This window comes from Camarhynchus parvulus, chromosome Z, assembly GCF_901933205.1.
Source record: "Camarhynchus parvulus chromosome Z, STF_HiC, whole genome shotgun sequence".
Classification (NCBI taxonomy): Eukaryota; Metazoa; Chordata; class Aves; order Passeriformes; family Thraupidae; genus Camarhynchus; species Camarhynchus parvulus.
In genome coordinates this window covers 69,012,007-69,039,067 of record NC_044601.1, presented here as the reverse complement: position 1 = coordinate 69,039,067, position 27,061 = coordinate 69,012,007, and the positions used below count along the sequence as shown (strand labels likewise).

The 27,061-nt window shown below is 42.3% G+C and overlaps 1 protein-coding gene across 3 annotated transcripts in view; it reads left to right on the top strand.

Annotated features, from left to right (window-relative positions):
• DYM (dymeclin) overlaps positions 1–27,061 on the top strand; it is a 209,696-nt gene that overhangs the window by 107,010 nt on the left and 75,625 nt on the right. The window contains exon 14 of one of the 3 annotated variants that reach the window (XM_030969400.1): positions 10,817–10,981. The exons of the other annotated variants lie outside the window; for them this stretch is intronic. Within the exon in view, the coding sequence (XP_030825260.1) occupies positions 10,817–10,981 (165 nt within the window). The remainder of the gene's footprint in view (positions 1–10,816; positions 10,982–27,061) is intronic. 3 annotated transcript variants of the gene reach the window in all.

Sequence of the window (27,061 nt, the reverse complement as noted above, 5' to 3'; positions counted from 1 at the left end):
TAACTGTTTTTGTGATAGACTTCCAGTGTTGTTTTACAGATGAATTTGCAGAGTAGACTGAGATTGTTCAGAGTTGTGTCACCTAAATTTTCTGCATGTTTAATGCTACGAGAAACAAAAATGAGAAATCAAGTAGGATTATTCCACTCCTGCTAATACAATTTTGATTTCTTTCAGCTGGAAAAAAATTTAAGGCCACTGAAGTATTTGCTGGGTTGTGTCCCATTGTATTATTTGGGATTTGGATGTCTAATGTGGGGGTCATAGAATGGTTGAATCAGAAGGGACCTTAGAGATATCAAGATGTAATCTTTATAGATTTTGTGTTATAAAGACTGTTTTAAACCAATAAGTTGTTCCGCATAAGATTTTTCTGAGATTTAAAAAAACAAGGGAATTATGATAGTCTTTTAGAAACTATTATTTGCCTTTCCAGTAGAATCCTAGAAGCTGCAGTCTTGTCTTCTCAGTTTGTTTTGAATGGAACATATTTATGGGACTGTGTTCCTTAACAAAAATAGAGGTGACTCAAGATAATGACTTGCTTGAACCTGTAATTTATCCTCAGTTGCGGGGTATTTGGCTCATTAGTGCTTTATTCTGATACAACATGTACTCTTTCCTGTTTAGAAATTTTCCCTTTAGAAAAAACCATGTACTGTGATCTGAAGAAATGAATAATGAACTTTTAAGGATTTATCTGACAAACTAAAATGATTCTAAGTAAACATTAGTATGGAACAAAAATGTAGCCAAAAATCCAGCATTAATTATATTTTTTTTCCTTGTCAGGCTGCTGCTTATTTCGCATTTTAACTGATGTCATTATATACGTCTAGTATTTTTCCAGCTCTGCACTGCAGTGAACTAATGTCCCTCTCCACTTGTGTGAAGTCAGGATAGGTATGAGTGGCTGCAGGGAGGGAACCAGAGCTGTGTCAGTGCCCTCCAAATGCCTCCTTCCTTTCCACCACACATGGAAATTTTCAGTTCTTTCAGACTCCACACTTCAGTGAGGATTTTCAAATAGGCTTTCTAATGGATTTTGGGAATAGAAAATAACAATCTGTGAAATTTCTGAGTCTCTTAAGTACTCAAACGGAGGTATTTCCTACCACTGTGTATTTTCACTGGCATTTTTGTGGCTCTCAAAGACAATATTGCACATTGAATCATCTGACATTTGTAAATGGAGGGTGAAACTATAGGTACAGGCAAAAGAATCAGGATTTAACAACTTTAATGTGCAGCAGGTCTTTATAACCATTGAATGACTCAGCCTATTTAATGGTAATGGCCTTCAGCGAGTTTAGGAAATAACAGGCTTTTAGGTAAAGTAAGTGCACTTAGTTTTGTAATGAATAAACAAATTTACTATGAAGTTTTGTAGAGGCACGCTCCTATGACTCAGTTGTGTGCTGAGGTCTGTCTGCAAGTACCCCATTTAGCAGGGGCTCAGATGGATGATGGAGGGATGGATGGATGGATGGATGGATGGATGGATGGATGGATGGATGGATGGATGGATGGATGGATGGATGGATGATGGATGGATGGAGATGATGGGTGGATGGATGAGGGAGGGAGGGATGGATGAGGGATGGATGGATGGATGGATGGATGGATGGATGGATGGATGGATGGATGGATGAGGGATGGATGGATGATGGATGGATGGATGGATGAGGGATGGATGGATGGATGGATGAGGGATGGATGGATGATGGATGGATGGATGGATGGATGGATGGATGGATGGATGGATGGATGAGGGATGGATGGATGGAGGGAGGGATGGATGGATGGATGAGGGAGGGAGGGATGGATGAGGGAGGGAGGGAGGGAGGGAGGGATGGATGGATGGATGGATGGATGCATGGATGGATGATGGGTGGATGGATGTTGGGTGGGTGGGGCAGCGGGGCTCAGACACCGTTGCCCTCGCGTGCCGTGCCCTCTGTTGCCGCTGTCTCCCAATGCCAGATTTTCCAGGTTCAGGCAGACGGAGATGCAAATGCCTGTGTTAATGAGGGTGTCGTAGCATCCCTGTAATCCCATGCAGAGCCTGTGAATTATCACAAGTGTCTAGCCAAAGGATAAAGCACAGGAGGTTTCCAAAACAACATTCCCATAGTAGCGTCTCTTAAGCTGCCGGCGATATGTGCCTTCCAAGTAACCAGTGCGTCTGGGTGATTAAAGCCTTCGCCTTTGTCTGAAACATCAGAACTGAATAGACACTTCCTCTGAGCTCTTTTAGATCTTTTTTGCTTATGGGTCATCAGTTATTTCTGTCTGCTTTTAATATATAAATCCTTTTGTTCTTTCTGATAGAACTTCATCTGTACAGAAGTAATTTGGTCTTTTCTGTAGAAGAATCTCATATATTTCTCGTTTTGTTTTCAGTCTATCAGACATCTCCAGAACTTGTTTGGCTTTCATTTCCTTGCCCTCCTTCACTATAAATACTTTCATGCATAAAGATAATACTCCTCTCATAAGCCTGTCGTGTACATTTGGCCAGTACTGTGACAGAGTGCTGCTTCAGGGCATGGGAACTTACATCTGTGACACATTATCACAAATAATCGCTTCTTAAGCATTTAAATAATTTTCATCCTTTTCTATGTTGTTATGGCACCTTTAACCCCATGGTGACCCCTCACCACCAAACTGCTGTTTTGCAGTAATGTAATTTAAAATCCTGTCATCACTTTATGATGTAAGATATAAATTTAGGGATTCTTGCATCTCAAAAGAAGGCCTGCAGGAATGAAGTATTTTTCTAAATCTATGAGAATGTTACTTAGCAGAGGACATTAGTTGGGGATCAGGGAAGAAGGAAAGTCAGCAGTGGAAAAGGATCAAGTCAGGCTTACTTGAGAACTGACATATCCATGTCCACAGGGCCTGGTAATGCACATCCAAGAGTGTCATGTGTGTTGATTTGTGCCCATACGAGACCACTGTGTGGGATAACATCTGGAAAACTGCATCCAGGTTTTGGGCCCCTAGACATAGCAGAGGGGCTGCCAGACTGGAGGGAGTCCCATGGAGGGCTGCATGATGGCTGGGAGCTGGTGTGGGAAGGTGGGCTGAGGGCACTGGGCTTGTTTAGCCTGGAGGAGAGAAGGCTTTGGGGCAAGGCTACAGTAGGGGGTTCACGGAAAGGGTGAGCAGCATTCCCATGTGTATGAGAAGGCTGCTGAGAAGATGGAGCCAGGCTCTTTATACAGAAGGGTGTGGCAGGAAGATGAGAGAGAATGACCAGGAGGTTCCAGGCTGAGGGAAAAATGCAATTTTTCGTGGTCATGGCAGAATTGGCACAGCAGCACGGGGATGTTGTAGAGTCTCTCCCCCAGAGGCTTCTGAGACAACCAGATAAGCCTCTGTTCAGGTGTGGATACAGTTTTAACTCTGCTGTGAGCAGAAGGTTGGGCTAGAGATCCCCTAAGGTCTTTTTCATCTTAATTGTGACTCTAATGTAAGAATAATAATTCAAAAAATACTTAAACAGTATGAAAAATATGGAATTTCTTAAGCAGTTTAACTGTGCTATCACCATAGTGGCAGAAACTCGCCCCAAAGAAGCCCAGAACATCTTTCCATGAACCTGGGCATGTTTGTCTTTCAAAACGTTCTTGGTACTGAAATACAAATAGACAATTAGACTTCTGCTGTGGTTCATTAGTACCATAGTTCATCATGTCATCAGTGTACTAAACATAAATGAAAAGTTCAATCCAAAATTCTATTTTTGCATTTTGTGTATGATGTATTTTGCTGTTGCAAGAATCGCAGAATCCTAGACTGGCCCATGGTAGGAAGGAATTGTAAAAATCATCTCATTCCAACCCTCCTGCACTGGGCAGAGGCACTTTCCACTAGGCCACATTGCTCCAAGCCCTGTCCAACCTAGCCTTGATATAGGCAGAGAGATTATTTGCCTTTCAGCTCTTTGTGCCTTATGAAATAACATTAATTTGTGACATATCAGGCAGAATAGAAATCAATTCTCATGGAGTGGATGATCTAATAAGTTGTTGTTACCATATATTTGGTGTTTGAGTACAGAATGTATTTTGCTTGGGTTTGTCTTTGGGAACAGAGGAGTAGTGACTAATAGGACTTCCTAGAACTCAAATTATCAAACATGAACAGTAATGCATGTCGTGACGTTCTGCCCATGTGTACAGAGGTAGTTCAGTGTGTTGATTAACATGTGCTAGTTTAATAGCTTATACTTTAATTTATTTTTCTTTTAAAGAATTTCATATTGGCTTTCCTGTAGAGTCGTGTTGTAACATAACTGCCTTTTGAAAATACAGTGATTAAGTCTTCAAGCTCAGGGAGAGATGTTATTTGCTGTGCATTTTTTAAATTCTGCCGCAGAAACAATATGACCTAAATATTTAATCAGGCTTAGTAGAATTGGCTTTTTTTATTGCTGCAGATTAATCTAGTTTCTCTGAGCTAATACACATGGCATGTATGTCTTCAAGACCTTTCTTTTTCTCAATAACGCTAAAGATTTATAGCTCTCATAAAATCTGGCATGTGCCAAGAGGAAGATTATGATTTACGATTACTTAAACTGGGAATTTTTCTTTTGAATCCTGTATATGCTGTTTCAGCCTAGGTTGTATTTGTAGAAGGGTTAGTGAACACTGGTTTTATACCACTTATCTATACCCTGTCCAGCTTGCTTCCTTTCTGTGTCATTAAAATGTTGGCCTGGTGCTGTTTACATTTTTGCCTTTGCCTATTTTAAAATAACAGTTGTTTTCACTAGAGAAAATATCAGCTTTCTAGTTTAAACAAATAAGTGGCTTTGCATGTTTTGCTTAGTGCTGTTGTCTTGTTCAAGTCTTAAATTTTGGATGGAAAAATGAATGTAAATATATAATGAATTTCCTCAGTTCTTGTTTTCAAACTCTTATTTTTGCTAGGCATTTAGTCTGTGACTGTAGCCTTATGTTCACTTCTTGAATTAATGTGGAGTTTGAGTTAAATCTTGGAAGTGATATGATCACCTAAACCAAAATAATTTCAGTGGCCAATTAGTATATTTAAATTTTCAGAGAAACTTTGGAAGAATCTTCAGCAAAGTCTTACTTATTTGCTGGTTTTACCATCTGCTGGTTTCACACAAGTTGCTTGGAGGGCTTCCACATGATCAGGGGGATAACTAAAGCTGCAGGAAGCTGTGACATCCTTTGTGCCATGGCATTCCCAGAGGGAAAACTGCATCCTGGTGTGCATCACACACAGCAAAAACAGTTGTTCAGGGGAGAGGATTATCCCACTTTGCTGAGCATTGTTGCAGTGTCATTTTGGGCACTGCGTGCAGTTCTGGACACACCATCTGAGAAAGATGTGAAGGTCCTTGGGTGCTTCCAGAGAAGGGTGACAAAGCTGGTGAAAGGGCTGGAAGGAGTGTCCTGTGAGGAGCAGCTGAAGAGTTTGGGCTGGCCTAGTTTGGAGAGAAGGAGGCTGAGGCGCAACCTCATTGCTCCCTGCAGCAGCTTCCTGAGGAAGGGAGTCACCTTTTCTCCCTGGAATCTAGTGATAGGAAGGATGGGAATGGTTCAAAACTGCCCAGGTGAGGTTCAGACTGGACATTAGGAAGCATATTTTTACTGAGAGGTGGGTGAAACCCTGGTACAGCCTTCCTAGAGAGATGGTCCATCATGGAATCCCAGAATAGTTTGGGTTGGAAGGGACCTTTAGTCTTGTATCATTCCAACCCCCTGCCATGGGCAGGGACACCTCCCACTGTCCCAGGCTGCTCCAAGCCCTGTCCAGCCTGGCTTGGGCACTGCCAGGGATCCAGGGGCAGCCACAGCTGCTCTGGGCACCCTGTGCTAATGCTTTAGCATGGTTTAACTTGGTCGTCCATGAGCTGGTCAGGCAGTTGGACTAGAAAGTTATAGGTCCCTTCCTACTGAAAATATTTTCTTCTATTCACATGGCAACCTCCACCTTCCCTCTGGCTCTCCACATCAAGCTCCCATATGTTTTAAAGTGTGTCTTTGATGCTCTTGCTTAACTCCTGTCATCAGAGTACCTTTAGTGACTGGGGTAAGAAAAAGGAAATAAAACTTTTCTTTACGTTCATCGAATCTGCACTTAATTACAAATAAATGTAGATATGCTGGGTTAATTTTTGTATGTGTGTAGAAATGTGTGTTTCCCCTACCTGTACCTGGGTTTCAGGCAGTGAGCAGTGAGTACAGTAGAGGGTCTCAGCCTTCATTTTAACTACTTCTGGTTCAGACAAATTTAAAAAGCTCTCAGGCAGAGGACCAGGGTTCCAGGATTACAGAAGATTGGGGTAAATGGGTGAGAGTATTCTCACAGCAGTCAGATGAAGGCATTCACCTCTTGATGAGAACAGGGTGCCCTTGCAGGGTGGCAGAGGAAAGGACAGCTCAGAAGTTGGGGAGACTTAAAAGCAGGATCAATTATCCCTTTGAGCAAATTAACTTTTTTTTTTTCCCTAGGAGGTTGATATGGCTGACTAATGTGGTTTATTTGAGGTTTTTTTCCTTTTCTTTTTTTTTTCTTTTCTCTTCTCTTTTTTTCTTTTGTCAGCCAATACTGCAGCTTCCTCCCTGCCCTCTCTATACCAGCTGCTGGGAAAGATTAGACAGTGCCATGATCAGAGAAGGAATCACTGAGGGATGCCAGAAACATGAGAGGAAAAAATTCTCAGGTAGCAGGTAGTTTACAGGCTTCATCACAGATGTCAGGTTCTCTGTGCTGTCTCTTACAATACCAAATTACTTTAGGTATGTTTTTACTCCAAAATTCACATTATTGATGGTTATCAAGTGAGCATTTTTATGGTGGTTTTGGTGTTTTGTTCAATTTTTGTCTCTTTTAATTCTCCATCCTCAATGTGTAGTAGAGAAAATGAAAAATAAACAAGAAACCTATAAAAATACCTATGAGATTAAATCCTTGGAGCCTTCTAAATGCTGCTTTCTGACTTTATAAAGACTGAATTTGGTGCTTTGCCATGATTCTTGTCAGTTTTGAGCATCTTCTGTTATCTTAAAGATGTTGTTGGGTTTCCATGTTTATGTTTCCATCCAGCTGATATTCTGTAATCACAAAGGGTCCCAACTGATCCAGTATGAGAGATGGAGAACTACCAGACAGAAAGGATCCTGGCACTTTAGTCTCCAAAATACTGATGCTGACCTCTGTTGCTTTAGATCTGAAAGTTTTGGGTTTTGTGGCTTTCATGGCTGTTAAAGACAAAAAACTTCAATAACTTGAAGTTTTGATGGAGCATATGGAATTTTGTTCATAATTTAAACTTCTGTTGAATGTCACTGTGTATTTTGTGTAGTGAGAAGACAAGAAAAGAGTTTTATTATTTTCATTACCATAAATAGAGTGATAGTTTATTGTTATGTATGAATAGTTACCTTTTTTAGATTGGGATAACTCAAGTCCACCCAGATTCCCTGACAGAGTTTTATAGCAAGGCACTCTACCTTTAAGCTTTTAGAAATGGACACTGGTGTGTTGTTGTATCAGAATTCAAAATGTTGATCAGATGGATTTCTATATGAGGGGATTACAGTCTTTTGAAGTGGGATTTTAGTTCAGTGTGAGGTAGTTTTGTTTTCCAGGTAAACAGGATGCCTGACTAGCACACACGCGACACACACACACACACACACACACACACACACACACACACACACACACACACACACACACACAGACACACCTGAAATCAAATATAATTGTCTTTATTGTTTGCAGTAGTGTTTTTCAAATATTTTAGTACTGCCTTGTAGTTGAAGATCACCTTTTGCTATGAAGTAAAAGAAATGTTCCCCATAAAATATGAAGAAAACAAAAATTTCAGTAAAAGTAGATGTAGCTGGAAACCTCATTTCTGGTGGATCAAGTAAGCTTATTTCAAACTCACAAGCAGTCAGTGAAAATTGATGTCAATGTCTCTTAATGTACATGGTCTTAAAGGAACTCTGCTCTTAAGCCTGGATTTTATTCTGGTTTACTTCAGAGGATTTAATAACAGAAATGCTTAGTCTTCAATTTGATGTAAGTTCTGCAGGTCCAAGTGGCTATGAAAGTCATGGAGTTATGGGATTGCATTGCTCTTGATGTGAGATAATGTCAAACTTCTCAGTAGGCTAGACCAGCTTTGAAAATAGGAATGGCCTATGGAGGGCAGTGCTGCTGACGCTGTGTCACCCTGGGTGTGTCTCCAGAACCTCTGGGTGATGTTTTGGCAAAACTTCTCTTCCTCCACCACATGCTGTCACCTCACCCCATTGGTCAGTTAAGCCTGAATATGGTAATGGTGATTATGGGATCAAGTCCTGTTCTTCCCATTTATGGGGAATGTTGGCAGGGGTCAAAGATAGTTGCTCTCACTTTCTCTGTGGAGCCAGCCTGGCACAACTGGGGCTGCTCAGCTGCACAAGAGAAGGCTCCAGGGACACCTCAGAGCCCCTGCCAGGGCCTCCAGGGGCTCCAGGAGAGCTGCACAGCCACTGGGGACAAGGCATGCAGGGACAGCAGCCAGGCAATGGCTTCCCAGGGCCAGAGGGCAGGGACAGATTTTGGGATCTTGGGAATTAGGAATTGCTGGCTGGGAGGGTGGGCAGGCCCTGGCCCAGGGTGCCCAGAGCAGCTGTGGCTGCCCCTGGATCCCTGGCAGTGCCCAAGGCCAGGCTGGATGGGGCTTGGAGCAGCGTGGGACAGTGGAAGGTGTCCCTGCCCATGGCAGGGGGTGGGGCTGGATAGTCTTTCAGGTCCCTTCCGACCCAAACCATCGTGGGATTCTACAATGGAAGACCCGTTCAATTTCTTGATAAATCTAACAAGATTGAATAGCTGGAAGGAGTTTTCTAGTAAGAGGCCTGGTTAAATATAATAAATGGTAACAGTGGACTTAGAACCATTTAAATCTTCAAAGCATCATCATTCTAAATTATGCTCTTTATTTTGGTTTTGGAAAAAAATATGTGGCCTCTCCAGGTAGATGGAAGAGCAGGCTTGTGGGTTGAGGGTTTTCTTTAGTATGGGACCCTGTAAATCCTTTATCTTGTCCATCCCTGGCCTATGGAATTAATAGAATAGACTGCCTTGCTCACAGTGTGCTGTGGTCAGGAAAGCAGAAAAGGCAGGAACACTTAAAAAGTGGCATCCTTGAGCTTCTTCATCTCCTGACGATTATCATGTCTGCAAATGAAGTTCCAAAAGGGATCTTGTGTTCTTAAACTTCCAGAGCAAATATAGGACTGATGTAATCCAGTAGTGAGTGTTGTTTAAAGCAAAGCAGAGGGAGGTTGAGAGGGAGGTTGGTTTTGGTGCAGTCTTGGGCTGCGAGTCCCACTGATTGCACCGATTGGTGGCACTGTTGGTGGCACTCTTTTTTTGTCCTGTTTTTTTCTCCGAGGTACACAAATGTCTCAGGAAAGAGCAGCCACATGTGACTGTGTAACATAGGGATTTACAGAGACGCTAGCCTGTAAAATGCAGGTAGTTGGGTGTATAACCCGTGGGCCAATTTTCCACCTATGATGCCATGAAACAATGGGGTTTTTTAATTTGGATGGAGCCTAGAGTTCAGGTGTTGTTGGTTCTTGCCAAAGTTAGCAGAAGAGACTTGGTTTCATAAATCTCCACGGGAAACTTTCCCAGTTTAGCACTCCATGGGTATGTCTGTCCTGGAGAGAGCTGTGTTCCCTGGCTGCAGGTGAGGACAGCAGAGCCTGGTAGGACCATCATGAGCTGATCTTTTTGTCTCTCAGTATATAGGGCCAGTTAAAGCACTTTCTGGACAACTTAGAATCACAGAATCATTAAGGTTGGAAAAGATTGCCAGGATTACCAAGTCCAGCTGTAAGATCACTGAGACACATCATCACATCACATCATCATACTTGGCACACCCTGGGCTGTGCACCATTATGCAGCGAAGTACTTTCTATACAAACCCTATAATAAAAGGTAGTTGAGGTTATATTTTCTATGTGCCTCAGAGTTTTCCAGTATGCAGTTTGTTGCAGGTGAACAACACGAATGAATTTATTTTTCTTTCCGTTATGAGTGGTAGGATATCCTGTGCATAGGCATAGGCAATATATCTCTTACTCAGGTGCATTCAGGGTTGCTTAATATCAATTTTAAATGTTTTATTGCTTGCTCTGTAGTTACTTCATAGAAGTGACTCTAGTTCTTCGTGGAAAAGCTAGCCAGGTCTTAATTGAGTAACTCTGTTATGATTAAGCATTGCATTTGAGCAACTAGAATTAAATACAGGAATGCTCTACCACTGAAATCCCAGACTACAAGAGCAATAACTCAGTATGATTTTTTCCTCTCTAAGTCAACTGTCAGTTTTGATGAGAGGTGGTTAAATTTTGTGAAATTCTTAGGTCTTTTTTAAAGGTAACCTTTGTAAATCAGGGGCCAGTCTCCTGCATTTATTGAGAGAGATAAAACTTCTCTTAAGATGATACTGGGAGCAGGGGGGAGGAGGGAGAGAAATCACACACACACCCAAAATAAGCCCAAATTCTTGTGTCTAATGTGTGAGACTTGGCAAATTCCCCGTGCAGCAGTGACAGAACCAGCGTGTGGGCACAGGGGCAAACAGATCCCTCTGTTTCTTGAAACTGTTTGTTTTATGTCAGACCGCTCCATTGCTTTCTTGGCATCTTCCATTGACTCTTGGCACAAAAGCCAGGGATGTTAAACCATGACTTAGCTTTCTTAAAGGAAAACACCTCTTTTTTCTGTTTTGTCTCCCTCTACCCTTGTCTTTCAGTTATACCTGCCGCCACTTGCGGAGATATGTGTATGTCTTGGACAAACTGTATTTCCCCCACTCCCACTGCTCTACGCTGCAGCATTGCTTCTCGACCCTCAGTGACAATGGAGAGGAACTCTTGTCTTTAACTTGTTCTCACATTCTCAGATCCTATGCTTCCAGGTTATTAACCTCTCCTCTCCATTTACTGCATGCTGCATGCCCTGTGACTGATCTGTGCATGTTTTCAGTTGACTGATGAATAATTTTAATTTCTAAGGGGATAGTTTGTGTCTTTCTGACATCCTTGATGTGTATTCTAAAAAGTGTGTTAGAAATGGGAGTCTACTAATGGTTTGGTTTGTCTTTTTAAATTTAGAATACAAATTCTTTGGCCTTTGGAAGCTTTAAATGCTTTTTATGTTAAAGGATTTTAATCCATTTCCAAAGCCTTGACATAAGAACTTGAGCTGTGATTCACAAAACTTCCATTGCAGTTGCATAGTTTGGAATTGGTGCAGAGGTTACATGCAAGTGTCTAATACTTCTTGACACCCATTGTTTTATTTGTAACGTTGTCTATATAATTTGCTTTTCAAGAGTAGAAATGATACAGCTTTTGCCTCAAGTTCAGGAAGTTTTCGTGGAAGTTAATCACAAGATTGTTTGTGCTGGAAAAGCCCTCTAAGATTGAGTCCAAACACTACCCAGCCCTGCCAAGGCCACCACTGACCCATGTCCCCAAGTGCCACATCTACACAGCTTTTAAGTCCCTCCAGAGATGGAGAATCCACCTCTACCCTGGGCAGCTGTGCCAGTGCCTGGCCACCCTTGGGGTTAAGAAATTTTTCCCAATATCCAACCTAAACCTCCCCTGACACAAGTTGAGTCCATTTCCTCTTCTGTTGATTGTTACTTGGGACAATTAAAGATCTCTCCTTTTTTGTATGTCTGATTCCTTTAAATTATACAGAATAAAAATTATGAGACTCCTTCAGCCCCAAATCCTTCTTTGTGATAGGGGATAATAGATGTTTTACAGAAACTGTAAAAAGGGTGAATTAAAAGTAAGTCCTACTTGCCATACCCAAAGGATTTCTCTTAGCTGTTTACTCCAAGTAAAAATTAATGTTTTACTATTTCATTGTTGATGCTGTGGATAATTAAATATATTAACCTAGTCCCTAGAAGCTTTGGGAAAACAAGGGAAAAATTGCGTGACAAAATTGATCAGAGCGTGGAAGGCATCCAGGGTGGAAATGCAGCTTCCCAGCTAAGCCAGCATACAATAGCAAGGGACCACACAGTAAACATAAGTAAAACCAGCTTGATTGTCAAGGGAAGAAAATATGGCATGCAAGCTGAAATAGCTCTTTTTGTACAAAAGAAAAAAATTATAGTAGTACATAATGATGGAGAATTACTGTGAAGATCTCAACAGGACATGAAAATCTAGCTGTCCCAGGGGCATTCTCCAGATTAATTTGGAACAGGGACATGGTATTAAAGTAGCCAAAAGCCTGAGATTTCAAAGGCTTATTTAAAAATGAATACTACTAATAAGTGTAGTCTACACTACAGTCTTCTTTCAGATGTAATGTTTTACATGTAGAAATGATATCCTGAAAATGTAAAATAAATAGTGTAATTCTTCCAGCTTGTTTCCATGAAATTTTGGTAATTCTGTACAGCAACAGCACTACACATTGAGCTGACAAAATCACCCATGGGAGGCTGAGTGCTTCTCTGTGGATATTGCATCTTTCAGGTGTTCTGTGGATGAAAATAAGCACTGATAATACTGTATGTGTTTCCATGTAACAAGCTTGTGAAGTTTTTAGAGCAAAAACATTCATCTAGTTACTCCCCACTTACCACAACTGATGGAGATATTTTTTACTGGTATCACTTTCTGAAATGGGGCTTATGCATCAGCTGAGGTATATTAGAGTACATCAATCTGGGAGATTGTAAAATCTCAGATTTTCATTGCAGGTTATCTTTTTCTGAGATGTGAAAAGAACAGAGGATTTGAAATAGAAATTGCTGCTGTAAAAATATAGAGGTAGCTGTTTTTTATGGCTAATTCTCTATTGTTGTTTTGATGTTGGATGATTAGAGAAGTATAGTCAGGAAATTTGCCTGTCTAAGTCTGTAAGTAGCATCGAATACAACAAAATAATTGAGGTGTCAAAAGCTTTTTGTTTGTATCCATGCATCCATCCTCTGTTAAGTACTACAGTGTTTTATTGTGTGATCAGCCCGTTTAGAGAAGAGATGGAATTTACAAATTACTAAAGGCAGAGGATAATTAATTATGATGATTCATAAATCACCATCCCACCATCCACTATTCTTGGCAAAAAATATAAATTTTAGTCCAGAGCAGAAGGTCTCTAATGGTGCTTTGATACCCACAGATGGTGTTGCCTGTCTTTGTACTTACCAAAAAATTACAGTTTTTATTACTATTTTGGGAGATTTTATGTGCAAATATATTAACGTTTGCATTAAACATGTTCAAAAGCAGCGTGGGCAGCAGGGCAGGGGGATCCTGCCCCTGTGCCCCTGGGCTCAGGTGAGAGCCCACCTGCAGAGCTGCCCCAGCCCTGGCTCCAACAGCACAAGGAGCTGGAGCTGCTGCAGCCAGTGCAGAGGAGGCCACGGAGATGCTGCCAGGGCTGGAGCCCCTCTGCTCTGGAGCCAGCCTGGCACAGCTGGGGCTGCTCAGCTGCACAAGAGAAGGCTCCAGGGACACCTCAGAGCCCCTGCCAGGGCCTCCAGGGGCTCCAGGAGAGCTGCACAGCCACTGGGGACAAGGCATGCAGGGACAGCAGCCAGGCAATGGCTTCCCAGGGCCAGAGGGCAGGGACAGATTTGGGATCTTGGGAATTAGGAATTGGTGGCTGGGAGGGTGGGCAGGCCCTGGCCCAGGGTGCCCAGAGCAGCTGTGGCTGTCCCTGGATCCCTGGGAGTGCCCAAGGCTGAGCAGAGCTTGGAACACCCTGGGCTAGTGGAAGTTGTCCCTGTCCGTGGCAGGGGTGTGGTAACAGATGGTCTTTCAGGTCCCTTCCAACCAAACCATTCTGTGTTTCTCAGGTTTTCAGTGTTCATGGATGTTGTAAGAGCCTGGTGGTGATGTGGCACAGGCACACCACACCCCACATTTACTGGACAGCCAATATTGGTTGAAGCAGGGAAGAGGGAATGCAAATAACACATATTTTGCTATCCCACAAGGGAGCAAGCCCACAGCACCAGATTTCCAGGCAGCTTTCGTTGGGATTTAGTGCCAGTGTTGCTTTTGGTCTATTGCAAATTCTAGAAACATAGTAGGTACAATACCCATTTTATTATGCACAGCATCAGCATAGCATAAATATTGAGCCTGGGTTTGTAATGCAAAATTCCTAATATCTAATAATTCTGTTGTGACCATGCTATGTATTTTTTATTGCAGCAACTATGCTTTGTGATGTGAGATATGTTTGCCACTATTACTGTTTCCTTTTGCATTTCATATTCATTGTGTGATGTTTTAATGCTCGTGTGTGTTCCTGTTTTGTTTTAAACCTCTCTGGGTTGCAGTCAAGCTCAGTAAAATTGCTTTTGAAGGCAGACTGGCTTAGTGCATGTACTGGCAAAGAGGCAGCTAACAAGCAATGATTAGTTCTGGGATGCTGAACAAATTATGGACAGTTTTAGTTTCATAGCAAGCTTGACACTGTGTGTGAAAGCAGGAAATACAGTTTTGCTGAACCTTGTAAATTGGGTTAATATGTCTTGAAGTTGCAGAGGTAAAATTTATTATGGACTAATTTTAATTAAGGGGTTTTTTCCTAAGTAAAAAAGACCAAGAAATATGATATCAAATTGACATTAAGTTTACCCATTTTGCTTATCTTTTATTACTTAATGCAAGGTTTGTTTAAACAGCAAAATGTATCTCATAAGATTATAATGCTCCCTTTCAGAAGTGTTTTGGCATTGTCTGAAGCGTATGGAGAATGAGCTTTGCAGCCATCCTTCTCCCATGCCATCAGAGTCAATGGAATTATGCAATTACATTAATTTAAGAATGTGCTGCCTTATTGGGATCATGGCCTTGGAGCTTAGCTTTGAGAAATGCTGCTAATTTACTAGAAATGGTTCTGTTGCTGCAACCTGATGCTCAAGTGCTGCTTAAAGCCAACTTGAATTTTTTAACCAGTTTCCAGTTCCTTTTTCCTTGGAGTGCGAGCTGTGCTGGGCCACAGAGCCTGGATCCCAGTCCTGTGTCCTGGTATGGATTACTGACCTGGCAATACAGGAAAGGTGTCTAGGTATCATCCTCAAAAACAGCTTAAGCATTTGCAACTTTGACATATTTTCTTTGACTTTAGTCTATGAAAAGAAGGTGGGGAAAAACATGAGGCAGACATGTGTATTATTGAACCTTAAATGGCTTTTGCTTGGATTAATTGGATTTGCTCTGTGAGATGTGCAGGAATTCATATTCCTTCAAATGAGGCTTGACAGATGTGAATTCTTTTTCTCCAATAATCTTGAGCATTTGTTGCCATTGAGTTTTTAGGCAGTTAGTATGAAAAACACCCTAAGTTAGTGTGAGTAAGATAGTCAATGCATCAGCCTTGTTTAGAGTCATTAAATGCTTTGAGTTGGAAGGGACCCTAAAATTCATCCCATTCCACCCCCTGGAAGGAGCCAGGGACACCACCCACTATCCCAGGTTGCTCCAAGCCCTGTCCAACCCGGCCTGGAACACTTCCAGGGATAGGGCAAACATTGATCCTTACTTCACTGTGAGCTTAACCTGTCAGAGCTTTCATAAATACCCCCACATTTGTCATAGAATTAAAAGTAGAGTAATGAAGATGGCAGAATCTGGATCTGTCGCAGGCAAGAACTAGCTTCACTTCATTTATCACTAAAGCAGGGTATTTTTGGAATGTTAGATAGCATAGTTTAAAATATTTTTCCCCAAAGAAAAATTTATTTCTCCAATGCATGTAAAAAACTGGTAGATTTAAGCACTCCTCAGAAATAAACAAGCTGGTGGTTTGTTTCTTTTTCTTACGATACTAAATAAAAACATTATTTTTCTGCAGGATATTTAAATAAGATTCTGCACTTTGCTTCCAAAGCTGGCATTTTACCAATGATCGTTTTCCTTCTCTTTTTCCTTTCTGTTCCCCTAAACACCATTCAGTGGTCTCTGCTCAGCATCCTGCCAAGCTGAGAGGCTATGGGGACTGGATCAGTACCATTCAGGGACTGCAGTGTCATTACATTATCAGAAAGTATCATTATGGGTGGGCTGGGAAATTTTTCTTGTTATTGAAACATGGCATAGTATCTCCAGCTTTTAGTGTCAGAGTTGGAAATGGTACATTTTTATGACAATGAACAATTTTTTTTGTCTTAATGCTGTGCCACTGATAAATTCTAACTGCTTCCATTACCAGTGTTAAACATGAATTCTCAAAGGTGGTCTTTTTCCTACTGGGCTTAATATACACAGTTTTACTTTTTGTTTTCAATGTCTGCCCAGTGCTGTGAGTTGCTGTAATTGTCAGCCAATAGTCATTGAGTTCAGTGGTTATGGTGTATTTTAAACTTCAGTCTTAGGCAGACCATGGAACAGCTGAACAGAATTTAATTAAGTCACTTAAGAAGTAAATAGAAGCAAGAACAAGTGGAAAAAAGACAAAAGGACAAAAACAATCAAACTGCATTAATATTTCTTCAAGGATTCAGGCTGGTTTTTTAATACCCATATGCTGATATTTCTCTAGAGTGGCCTGTAAATTTCTGTGGAAGCTCTGTTCTCTGAGCTTCCATGCAAGATGGCTTGTGGGGCTCAGTTTCTGAGCTGGGGGCACAGCTCAGGAGATGAGGCTTTTTTTTTGGCTGCTGTGTTGGTGTGGATCATTTCCCCAAAATCCAGCTCATTTGATAATTTTTCTTTGGGGGGAAAAAAATAGAATTAAAAAAAATAAAGGTCAGAGGTCTGTTGAATGAATATAATTTAATATTTTATTGCTTTGTGATTTTTAGACAGCTGCTCATAATTTTATTGGAGGCTTGGAGTTGTTTATTATGGAAGGATCACTTTACACTCAACATCGAGTGACTTGGCAGAGCAGAATTGTTTATAAATAATTCTATTACAGATTATTTATCTTTGTACTGCAAAGCATAGTGATCAAGAAGCCAGTGAGATATAAAATCAATGCTGTGGGTATTCATTGGGTGAAGAACTGCCTGGCTTGCAGGTCTCAAATACAGTTTAACTGGATGTTTATCACGTGGGTGCATGTCTAGTGGAAACCCTCTGCATTGATTTGTTAAGACCTGCCCTATTTAAAATTAAGTACCAAAAATAGTTTTTAGGGAAGGAGCAATCAGTGAAGGGGAGAGATTGCTGATATAAAAATATAATTGTCTAAGCTTGATGAAAGCAAGGTGTATTTTCATGAAGCTGGTGGAATTCCACGCACATAGATCATGCTACAAGATAAAAGGAACAGGTTGACTTTGAAAGAAATCAGAAGTACTCTATGACATTTTTATGAGTTTGCTCCTTAAATTATTTGGAAGATTAAGGGTAAATAAATCCTTCAATAAAGGGGCCCTTTAATAAGATTTGTCAGGGGAGGTTTAGGCTGGATATCAGGGAAAGGCTCTCCCCCAGAGGGTGCTGGCACTGCCCAGGCTCCCCAGGGATGGGCACAGCCCCGAGGCTGCCAGAGCTCCAGGAGCCTTTGGACAGCGCTGCCAGGGATGCACAGGGTGGGATTGTTGGGGTCTGTGCAGCGCAGGAGCTGGGCTGGGTGATCCTGGTGGGTCCCTTCCAGCTCACGTTATTCCATGATCCTGTGCAAAAGTACAATGCACTCCAGTAGCTGGAAAGCAAACCCAGCTGAGACTGGTCTGTCTTTTTTTACATGGTCATGAGTCACTGGAATAACAAGGGTTCTGGATTTCCCTAGATTGGAATTTTTAAATGAGATTGGATGTTCTCCTAAAAGATATGTCCAAGTCCAGCCAAAGCTATTGGACTTGAAGGAGGAAGTAGCTGAGGGAATTCCTATGGTTTGTGCAGATGAGTGGATCAAAGTGGCTTCTTTTGGCATAAAAAATGGAAGTTACAGGCAGATTGCCATGCAGGGTTTTGTTCATTTGTTTGCCTTACAGATTGCTTTACAAGGATGCATTTTCATTTGGAGTCTTCCCACTAAAAATTATATCTTCTCAGGTTCCCCAGGTGATTTGACCCAAATAGTACAAAACAGCACAGGTTGCCAAAACTCTACATTCTCATGTACAGAGAATTAAATTGAATGGGGAAAAATTGCAAGAGTGAGGTTCTTTCTCTATAATAATCTTTATTCCTCCCAGCCTGGTAAAAATCTATCACAGGCATTTTCAAGATAAATTCTCATGTGAAGCTAAAACATATCTCGATCAGTCAGAATTATTTTTAATTGGATGCTTATGAGCCCACATTCCCATGAGATGAAACTGGAACAAAATTACTTTCACACATTTCCATTGTAGCAGTATGTTCAGAGTCCGGGGGTTTTGCGTTCCTGCGTAACGTCTGGCGTTTAATCAGCATTGGGAGGGTGTCTTATTCTTTGGTAAGTATGTAAATAAGCTGTTGTTTTGGGAGTAAAAGAAGAAAAATGCCATAGCTTGTCCAAAGAGTTCAGGAGAATGCTAACAAAATGCGTGTCAGTCTGAATATACTGAAACAGCTTATAGCTGAAAGGAGAAAGAATTTATGCTCATCTCAGCCAGTTTTATCCTTAGACTAAAAATCCTTGCTGAGATCCAGCCCCTCTGTCTTTGCTAACTTCCCTGGATGCACCTCTCCAGAAGCTTCCCGAAGTCAGTGCCACTGGCAGCAGGGAATGCCCCGCAGGTATTCTTGGCTTTCTGCATCTAGGTGATGCACTCGTGTCTGTTATGATGTCCCAAACAGTATTGCATGAACTTTGACTAGTGAAAGCAACTTAGTAAAATATTTAATTAATGCCTAAATATAGAAAATTATTCACTTAGAAAATAACAAACATATGTTACTGATTCAAAACATCTTCCAGTTTCTCAAATTAAAGAAAGTATTGACAGCAGCCAGAGTTGTCACAATTGATAATTTTGATTAAGATTTCCAGTCAGAATGCCTGAAGCATCAGAATGTATATATTTTTCCCCCTTTTAAGTAGGAGTATCTACATCTTGATATCAGTTGAGAACAAATGTTTAAACCACATTCATGGGTCTCCTGAGAGAGATCTGGGTGTCTACCCAGAGCTGGGCAGTACCCTCAGTACTAAAATATGCCATGAACTTTGCAAACCTTGAGTAACAAATGATTCACAAAAAGAACAGTGCAGCAAACATCTTTGCAGGTGTCTCCTGGAGACAGAGATGGATGAGCTTAAGGGATTCAAATTGTGCATATGAACAGTGGTGAGGAGGGAAATTTTAAATTTTTATCAAGGACTCTGAAGAGCAGAAGCAGCAAGAAATTAATCTTGTTAATGTAGAGGACAAGAGGTTTAAAGTTTTTTGCTTTTAAGGTTGGATGCAAAGTGTCCCACTTCATAAAATATATAAAATTTTAGTTCAGCAGTTATTTTTAGTCAGTAACCCCAAGAATCAGCAGTGCAGTTAAAAATGAGAGAACCTCATAACGTACTCATAGCTTCATAAGAGGCTTTCACTTGAAATGTAATTTGGTTAGTGGGGAGTTGTGCATAAGAAGGATATCTGAGTGGTCTGCTGATGTGGGGCTGGTATGTTAGTTTAAAAAGGATGAGTCCAGGAGATAACCCTTATATAGTGAAACCCAGTTTCACTGGGTGTTTTCCAGTAAGCCCAAATTGTCTCAAACCAGATGTTGTGATATGTTCTGCAGAGATGTTCTGCACAGGAGCCATAGGGGAGACCTGCTTAGTGAAAATACCTGAGGGTTTATATTTTTCTAATTAACTGCAGCTGTAGATAGCATGAGTTTGGAAGTTTGGCTTATTTTGATTAAAAAAAATATATTTTTTAAAATATTTGATTAACAGTATAAGTGATTAGAGGCATCATCCTCATGGTTCTCCTTCTGATGTAGTTTTGGGTAGTCTCCCAGCTGCCCAGCTGTTGAATCTAAATCAGCGATTTGCCATCAAAGGGGCAGGTGCCACCAGTGAGGGGTCATAAGCACATTAAAACGGAGGCAGAGCCTCTGGGCTGCTGGGTCCTGCAGGCCTGGCCTGGCTCCCCATGTGGCTGGAACAGGATAGGGAGGAAAGGAATAGGGAACACTGCTGACCTGCTTATTGAAGGTGTAATACCCGAAAAATTGGAAATGGGCATCCAGATCCATTCATACTGACCTCAGTGACCCAAACCATTCCAGATCTGCAGAATTAGTAACACTGTAAGAACAACTCCTTCTTTTAATTTCTGGCTTCTATTGAGAACATCTGAAAACAACAACTATTATGTCTTCTCACATTTTGGTATCGCCCTTCCTCACCGCAGCCTGTTTGACCAAGAAATGAAGAGAGAGGCTTGGGGGGAAGATTTAGTCAGCTCTTTATTCCAATCCTCCAAAGGATTGATTTAAGTTGTGTAAGGAGTTTTTGGATCCCCGCTCTGCAGCAGGATGTAGGGGGTGAGAGCTGTGAGCTATTCTTAAGTGGTTTTGTTCTTTCGTGTTTGTAAGCTGAATTTATGAGAAAACATTGATGAGAATGCTCCCACTGCAGCAGCCACAGATCAGAAAAAGCAGTGGGAGAGGAAAATAAGAACAACCACAACTGGTTTCCAAAGATGACTAATCCTCCAGCCCCAGTGTAACCTCCAGGACAATGATTAGCATTTGGCTTTTCTTCTGCTGGAAAAGTTTTCTGGGGCGTCAGCCTAGCTGAAAACTGGTTCAATACATGTAACTAATGAAAGATTTTAAAGTTCCCATTTAATGTTCCTACCTTGTGCACTTGGTTACTTTAAATACTTCTAGGTGCATGATGTGCAGTATTGCATTTTGCCTGTGTTCTGTAGTTATCAGAATATTTTATAAATGAGGAAAATCTAGTTTTATAGATAAGATATGGTAAGGTACCTGTAATGGACCTGTTAGCAGTAGTGAGATAGAGTTTTTGACTTCCAGTTGGTCAAATTTCAGTGATTGCTTCTCAGTTTTGCAGAAGACTTTTAAGGGAATTCAACACGGATATTTTCCTTTTCACCAGAGTGAAAAAAATGCAAGTCCTTGCTTTTAGTGTGACATTCACTTGGTAAAAATTTAAAATTGGTGTTTATAAAAAGCTTCCAACTTAATAAATAAAATCAGATCTTTCCAATGCTGCATTCTTGTAATTAATCAACAAGCTGTCCTCTTGCTACTGCAGTATTTTACCCTGAAGTATGTTTTCTGTATTTTCCAGAGTGCTTTGTAGTGCAGTTGTGGCTTTACAGGTTTCTACATTGGCTTGGCATTCATTCCCAGCAGACAATTTTCCTTGCATTTTGTTGTTTATTGAGTTGTGCTCAATGTTTGTGTTCTGCGATTTCAGGGAATCATTAAAGTGCCTAGTTAGGAAGCATCTTTGGAGATTTTCATGTCCAAGGGCAGGGTCACCAAGAGCTGTATGCTCAAGGCTACATCCAGTTGATGTTTAATATCTTCAAAGATGGTCACTCCACAAGCTCTCTGTGTAACTTGTGGTTTTTCTCTTACAGTTAAATGCAATTTCCTGTATTGCAATTTGGGCCCATTTCCTTTTGTCCTTTCTCTGGGCATCAGTGTGTCTGGCTTAATCATCTCTAGACTTTCCCATCAGAATCAAAGAATCATCTAGATTGGAAAAGACCTTTAGGTCATCAAGTCCTACCTATGATCTAACACCACCTTGTCACCTATCAGATATTTGTATGTTCTGAGACCCCTGTGAGCCTTTTCTTCCCAGGTTAATCAGAGGCTTCTCAGCTTCTCTTTGCACGTGAGACACTCCAGTCCCCTCATCAACTTTGTGGTGCTTTGATGGACCTGCTGCAGTGTGTGCATGTTCCTGCTGCTGGGAGCCCAGTGCTCCAGGTGAGGCTTCTCAGTGCTGTGCAGAGAGGGGGGATCACCTCTTCATTGGGCTGATGGTGCTGTGCCTCACGCAGCCCAAGGTGCCCAGGGCTTTCACTGGTGTGAGGGTCAGTTGCTGGTGACCTTCAATTCTGTGTTCCCCAGGAACGTGGGGGCCTTTGCTGCAAAGCTGCTTTGTATGTGGTTGACCCTCAACAGCCAGGATCTGATACATCCCTTCATAGCTTCACAAGATTTCTCTTGGAGTGTTTGTCCAGCCTGTCCTTGTCCCTCTAGCAACACAATCATCACGTGCATCAGCTTCTCCTCCCAGTTCTGTATCACCTGAAAACTTGCCAAGGCTGCAGCCTGCCCCACCAGCTGGAGCATCAGTGGAGATGTTGGAAAACACTGGTCTCAGAATCCCAGAGTGGTTGGAAGTGATCTTTAAAGGCCATCTTGTTCCACCCCTGCCATGGGCAGGGACAACTTCCACTGTTCCAGGCTGCTCCAAGCCCCATCCAGCCTGGCCTTGGGCACTGCCAGGGATCCAGGGACAGCCACAGCTGCTCTGGGCACCCTGGGCCAGGGCCTGCCCATCCTGCCAGCCAGCAATTCCTAATTCCCAATATCCCAAAACCTGTCCCTGCCCTCTGGCCCTGGGAAGCCATTGCCTGGCTGCTGTCCCTGCATGCCTTGTCCCCAGTGGCTGTGCAGCTCTCCTGGAGCTCCTGGAGGCCCTGGCAGGGGCTCTGAGGTGTCCCTGGAGCCTTCTCTTGTGCAGCTGAGCAGCCCCAGCTGTGCCAGGCTGGCTCCAGAGCAGAGGGGCTCCAGCCCTGGCAGCATCTCCGTGGCCTCCTCCAGAATTGCCACATGGAGTGTATCACTTCTGGCTGGGCTCCAGCTGGACTTTGTGCTGCTGACTGTAGCTCTCTGACCCTTTTAGTTTAGCCAGGTTTCTGTCCACCTCCCTGTCCATTTATCTAGTCTCTACTTCATCACTCTGTTACAACTTGGCTTAATTGTAAAATACCATGATTATCTTGATTTTATCTTTGTGAGTCTTTATACTGTCTGTGTAGTTGTTCATATTTACAAATTGCTTCAGTATCCGGGATAGTTTTGGCCTTGAATTAAGATTTCAGATTACACCACCAGGGTTGGGAGAACTCATCTGTGATCTATGCCAGTACTGCTGAGGCACCTCCAGTGCTGGGGACAGCTCTGGGTCATCAGGACAAGAGAGACACTGAGGGGCTGGAGCCCCAGGAGAGGCTGAGGGAGCTGGGAAGGGGCTGAGCCTGGAGCAAAGGAGGCTCAGGGGGGACCTTGTGGCTCTGCACAGCTCCTGACAGGAGGGGACAGCCGGGGGGGTCGGGCTGTGCTCCCAGGGAACAGGGACAGGAGGAGAGGGAACGGCCTCAGGCTGGGCCAGGGCAGGCTCAGGTTGGACAGCAGCAGGAATTTCCCCATGGAAATGGGGATCAGGAATTGGAAGGGGCTGCCCATGTAGTCCCCATCCCTGGAGGTGTCTACAGAAGGCCTGGACATGGCACTCAGTGCACTGGACTGGGTGACAAGGTTGGGCACAGCTTGGATTCTGTGATCTCTGAGGTTTTTTCCAACCTAAATGATTCTGTGGTTCGGTCACCTGGGTAAATTGAAATTCAGAACAATGTTTGTACATGCCTAGAAATACTCTTACTGTGTCTCTTCTGAATATCCTATTGAAATGCAGTTTATGTTTGATCCTATGGCCTAGGATTTGTTTCCCAAGCGGGAGCGGAATTAACATCCCAACCCATGGTGGTTGTACTTGGTTTTTTTACAGTATAGAATATGAAATTTGTTAGTGTTTGCTTTATCATCATGAAGTAAGTTCCTGGAAATGTTGTCTTAACTTTGGGAAAAACAGAGAATGACCTGGAACATCACAGAAATGTGCCTTTTTAAAAAGTGTGTTTTGGGGAGGGCAATGTTTTGGAATTTAGGAGGATTTTTAGATTGATAGAGGCAGGAAGAATTACACAGCAGAGTAAGATTTATAAAACTGAGTGGGAGGTAAAGCTCAACCTCTTTCTCTGTGGGAAGGAGGTTAATTTCCAAATAAATTGAAGACGATGTAAATTTAATTACTGTGCAGCTCAAAGGACTGGGACTTAAAAGCTATCATGTTAGTTTTTAAGATGGAAAAATATTGCACAACTGCAAGAGCGCTGAAATAAATAATTAAATCAAATCTGTGTTAGTTGTCCCACCAATTCTAAGACCTGAGGAGGTCTGAAGGCAATAAAATAATCTCTCTTCAAAATGACAGGTTCAGCAGTGGGTAAGGTAATTTCAGATGACAGTGTATGTGGGAAATAATGACACATTTCCTACTGAAAAGTAATGAACAATAGCTTTAAAGCTTTATCTAAATAAAATCTGCTTTTTCTTAATAGGGGCTATTCATGCCCATGTATCATTTCTAGGTCTCATTGGTATTGTCTGTAACACCTTTTTCACTGAAGAATAAAATTGAAAACATTGACAGGCAGACTAAAGTGGAGAAACAGGATTGCATTTCAGCTCTGTCAAGGTTGAATTGTGAAACTTGGGTAAGATGTGACTTTTGCTAGATATGGAAAATATTTTAATAAAAGATGAGGAGACGGTCCAAGCTGGGGATCCTTCAGGATGCTGACAAACCTTTTCCTGCTGTGAGCTATGGTGATTTTGATCACACATGTTTGTTTGGGAGAACAGTGGTGGTGATGGAGACAAAAGCTGGGAGAATTCAGTACTCCAAACATTTTTCCTTCCTTAAAGGCTTCCAGATTATCCGTTCCAAGATTGTCATCTTCCTGCAATGATGAGTAGTTCAGAGCATTTCAAGCTGTAGTGTATTTCTAAATGCTTTTGTACATGCTGGAGACCATGGTATATTCTTGATACCTATAAGCTTTTCCCTGGAGATGTGTTTTAACCTGTCTAGGTCCTTGCTCTACATTTAATGGAATCATTTAGGCTGAAAAATCCCTCTAAAAGCAGCAAGTCCACCTGTTCCCCCAGCACTGCCAAGGTCACCAAAGTTTCACATTCACAAACCTTTTAAATCCCTCCAGCAACGCTTCACTGGTTGTTTTCCCCTACCTTGTTTGTTTGTTTGTTTGTTTGTTTGTGTGGGCTTTGGGGTTTTTTTGTTTGTTTGTTTTGTTTTGTTTAATTAATTTTTTTTTCTCATGAGCTATAGAACAAGGGAGAAAAAATCACTAAACACTGTACATTTGGGATGTGATGTTAGGGAGGTCAACTTTACTGTTCATAATAAAGATACATGGAAAAGGAAGCAAGTGAAAGGCCCTGGCATTATCTCTGAGACATACCTAGGAAAGGACATGGGTGTTGTTGAGAGGCTGGAGCTACCAAGAAGAGAGAAATAAAGAAAATAAAGAGAAATGTTAAATAACAGGAGTTAAAAAAATGCTATGGGCTGATTTCCCAGGATGTTGGCACAGCATTTACACTGAACTGGGCAAGGGCAGGCTGGGACTTCCTAAAGCCAAGTTAACCTCCGTGTAGGTCATTAACTGTAGCTTTTTCCATAGTGAATTGCACTCTTATGAAATGCTTCATTATCCCTTGTTTTGTTCAGCATTCACTGCAGTTGGGTTCTGACTGAACATTAACATCCCTTACAAAAAATTTAGTATTCTTGATAAATGTTTTCTTTCGGTGATGCAGTATTTTTCAGGATGAAAATACCTATCTTTAATTTCCTATCTATTTTAACCTCAATTTTCCTTTGAAAAGTGGTTTATTTATGACAGGCTAAATAAATTTTGCAGGTTTGTTTCTAAGAACAGAAATTCACAGAAATGCTTCAAAGGGGATGATGTTGACATTACAGTGAAGGATGTAAACAATTTTTATTTGAGATACATGTTTTTCAAGTACTGTGTTGTTACAGCATGTGTTTAGTAACAGATAATAAAACTTAATCTTGGTCTTGTATTGAAAAACACTTGATATCTTACATTATTTGATGTTACATTATTTGACATTATCCTGTGTTTTTATTACATTTTTCCTTTTTTCAAATACTAGTATGCCTTCATGTACTTCTGAAAATGTTTTCATCTCTTGGAAAATATATTGATCTGCATCAGGGCTGTTTGCAGAGAGGAGAAGTATTTCCAGCAAATACCATGGGAGGAAGGTGTGGGTGTTTTATGTAGGTGCATACACTCAGTCCTAGGATCCTAGTGTGGTTTGGGTTGGAAGGGACTTTAAAGCTCATCTCATTTCATCCTCTGCCATGGGCAGGGACACCTCCCACTGTCCCAGGCTGCTCCAAGCCCCATCCAGCCTGGCCTTGGGCACTGCCAGGGATCCAGGGGCAGCCACAGCTGCTCTGGGCACCCTGGGCCAGGGCCTGCCCACCCTCCCAGCCAGCAATTCCTAATTCCCAAGATCCCAAAATCTGTCCCTGCCCTCTGGCCCTGGGAAGCCATTGCCTGGCTGCTGTCCCTGCATGCCTTGTCCCCAGTGGCTGTGCAGCTCTCCTGGAGCCCCTGGAGGCCCTGGCAGGGGCTCTGAGGTGTCCCTGGAGCCTTCTCTTGTGCAGCTGAGCAGCCCCAGCTGTGCCAGGCTGGCTCCAGAGCAGAGGGGCTCCAGCCCTGGCAGCATCTCCGTGGCCTCCTCTGCACTGGCTGCAGCAGCTCCAGCTCCTTGTGCTGTTGGAGCCAGGGCTGGGGCAGCTCTGCAGGTGGGCTCTCACCTGAGCCCAGGGGCACAGGGGCAGGATCCCCCTGCCCTGCTGCCCACGCTGGGGCTCAGCCCAGGGCAGGGGGTTCAGGCTGGGGCAGGCCCAGCTCTCACCCACAGCACACCCAGCTCCTTCTCCCAGGGCTCCTGCTCCCTCTGCTCAGCCCCAGCCTGGGTTGATCCTGGAGCTGCCCTGACCCAGGTGCAGCTCCAGCACTTGGCCTTGTTAAACCTCAGATGTTTCCATGGGCCACTGCTGGAGCCTGTCTGGATAATGTGATACCAGATATTGTAGTGTGAATTTTGAGTTCATCATCAACTACCATACCTAAAATTCTCTTCTTTATTCCTTCAGAGGTATTCTGTGCTTGGCATGATTTATTCAGAAAGGAATGCATGAGCAAAATTTGAAAATTGAAATTCTGTGTGTACTG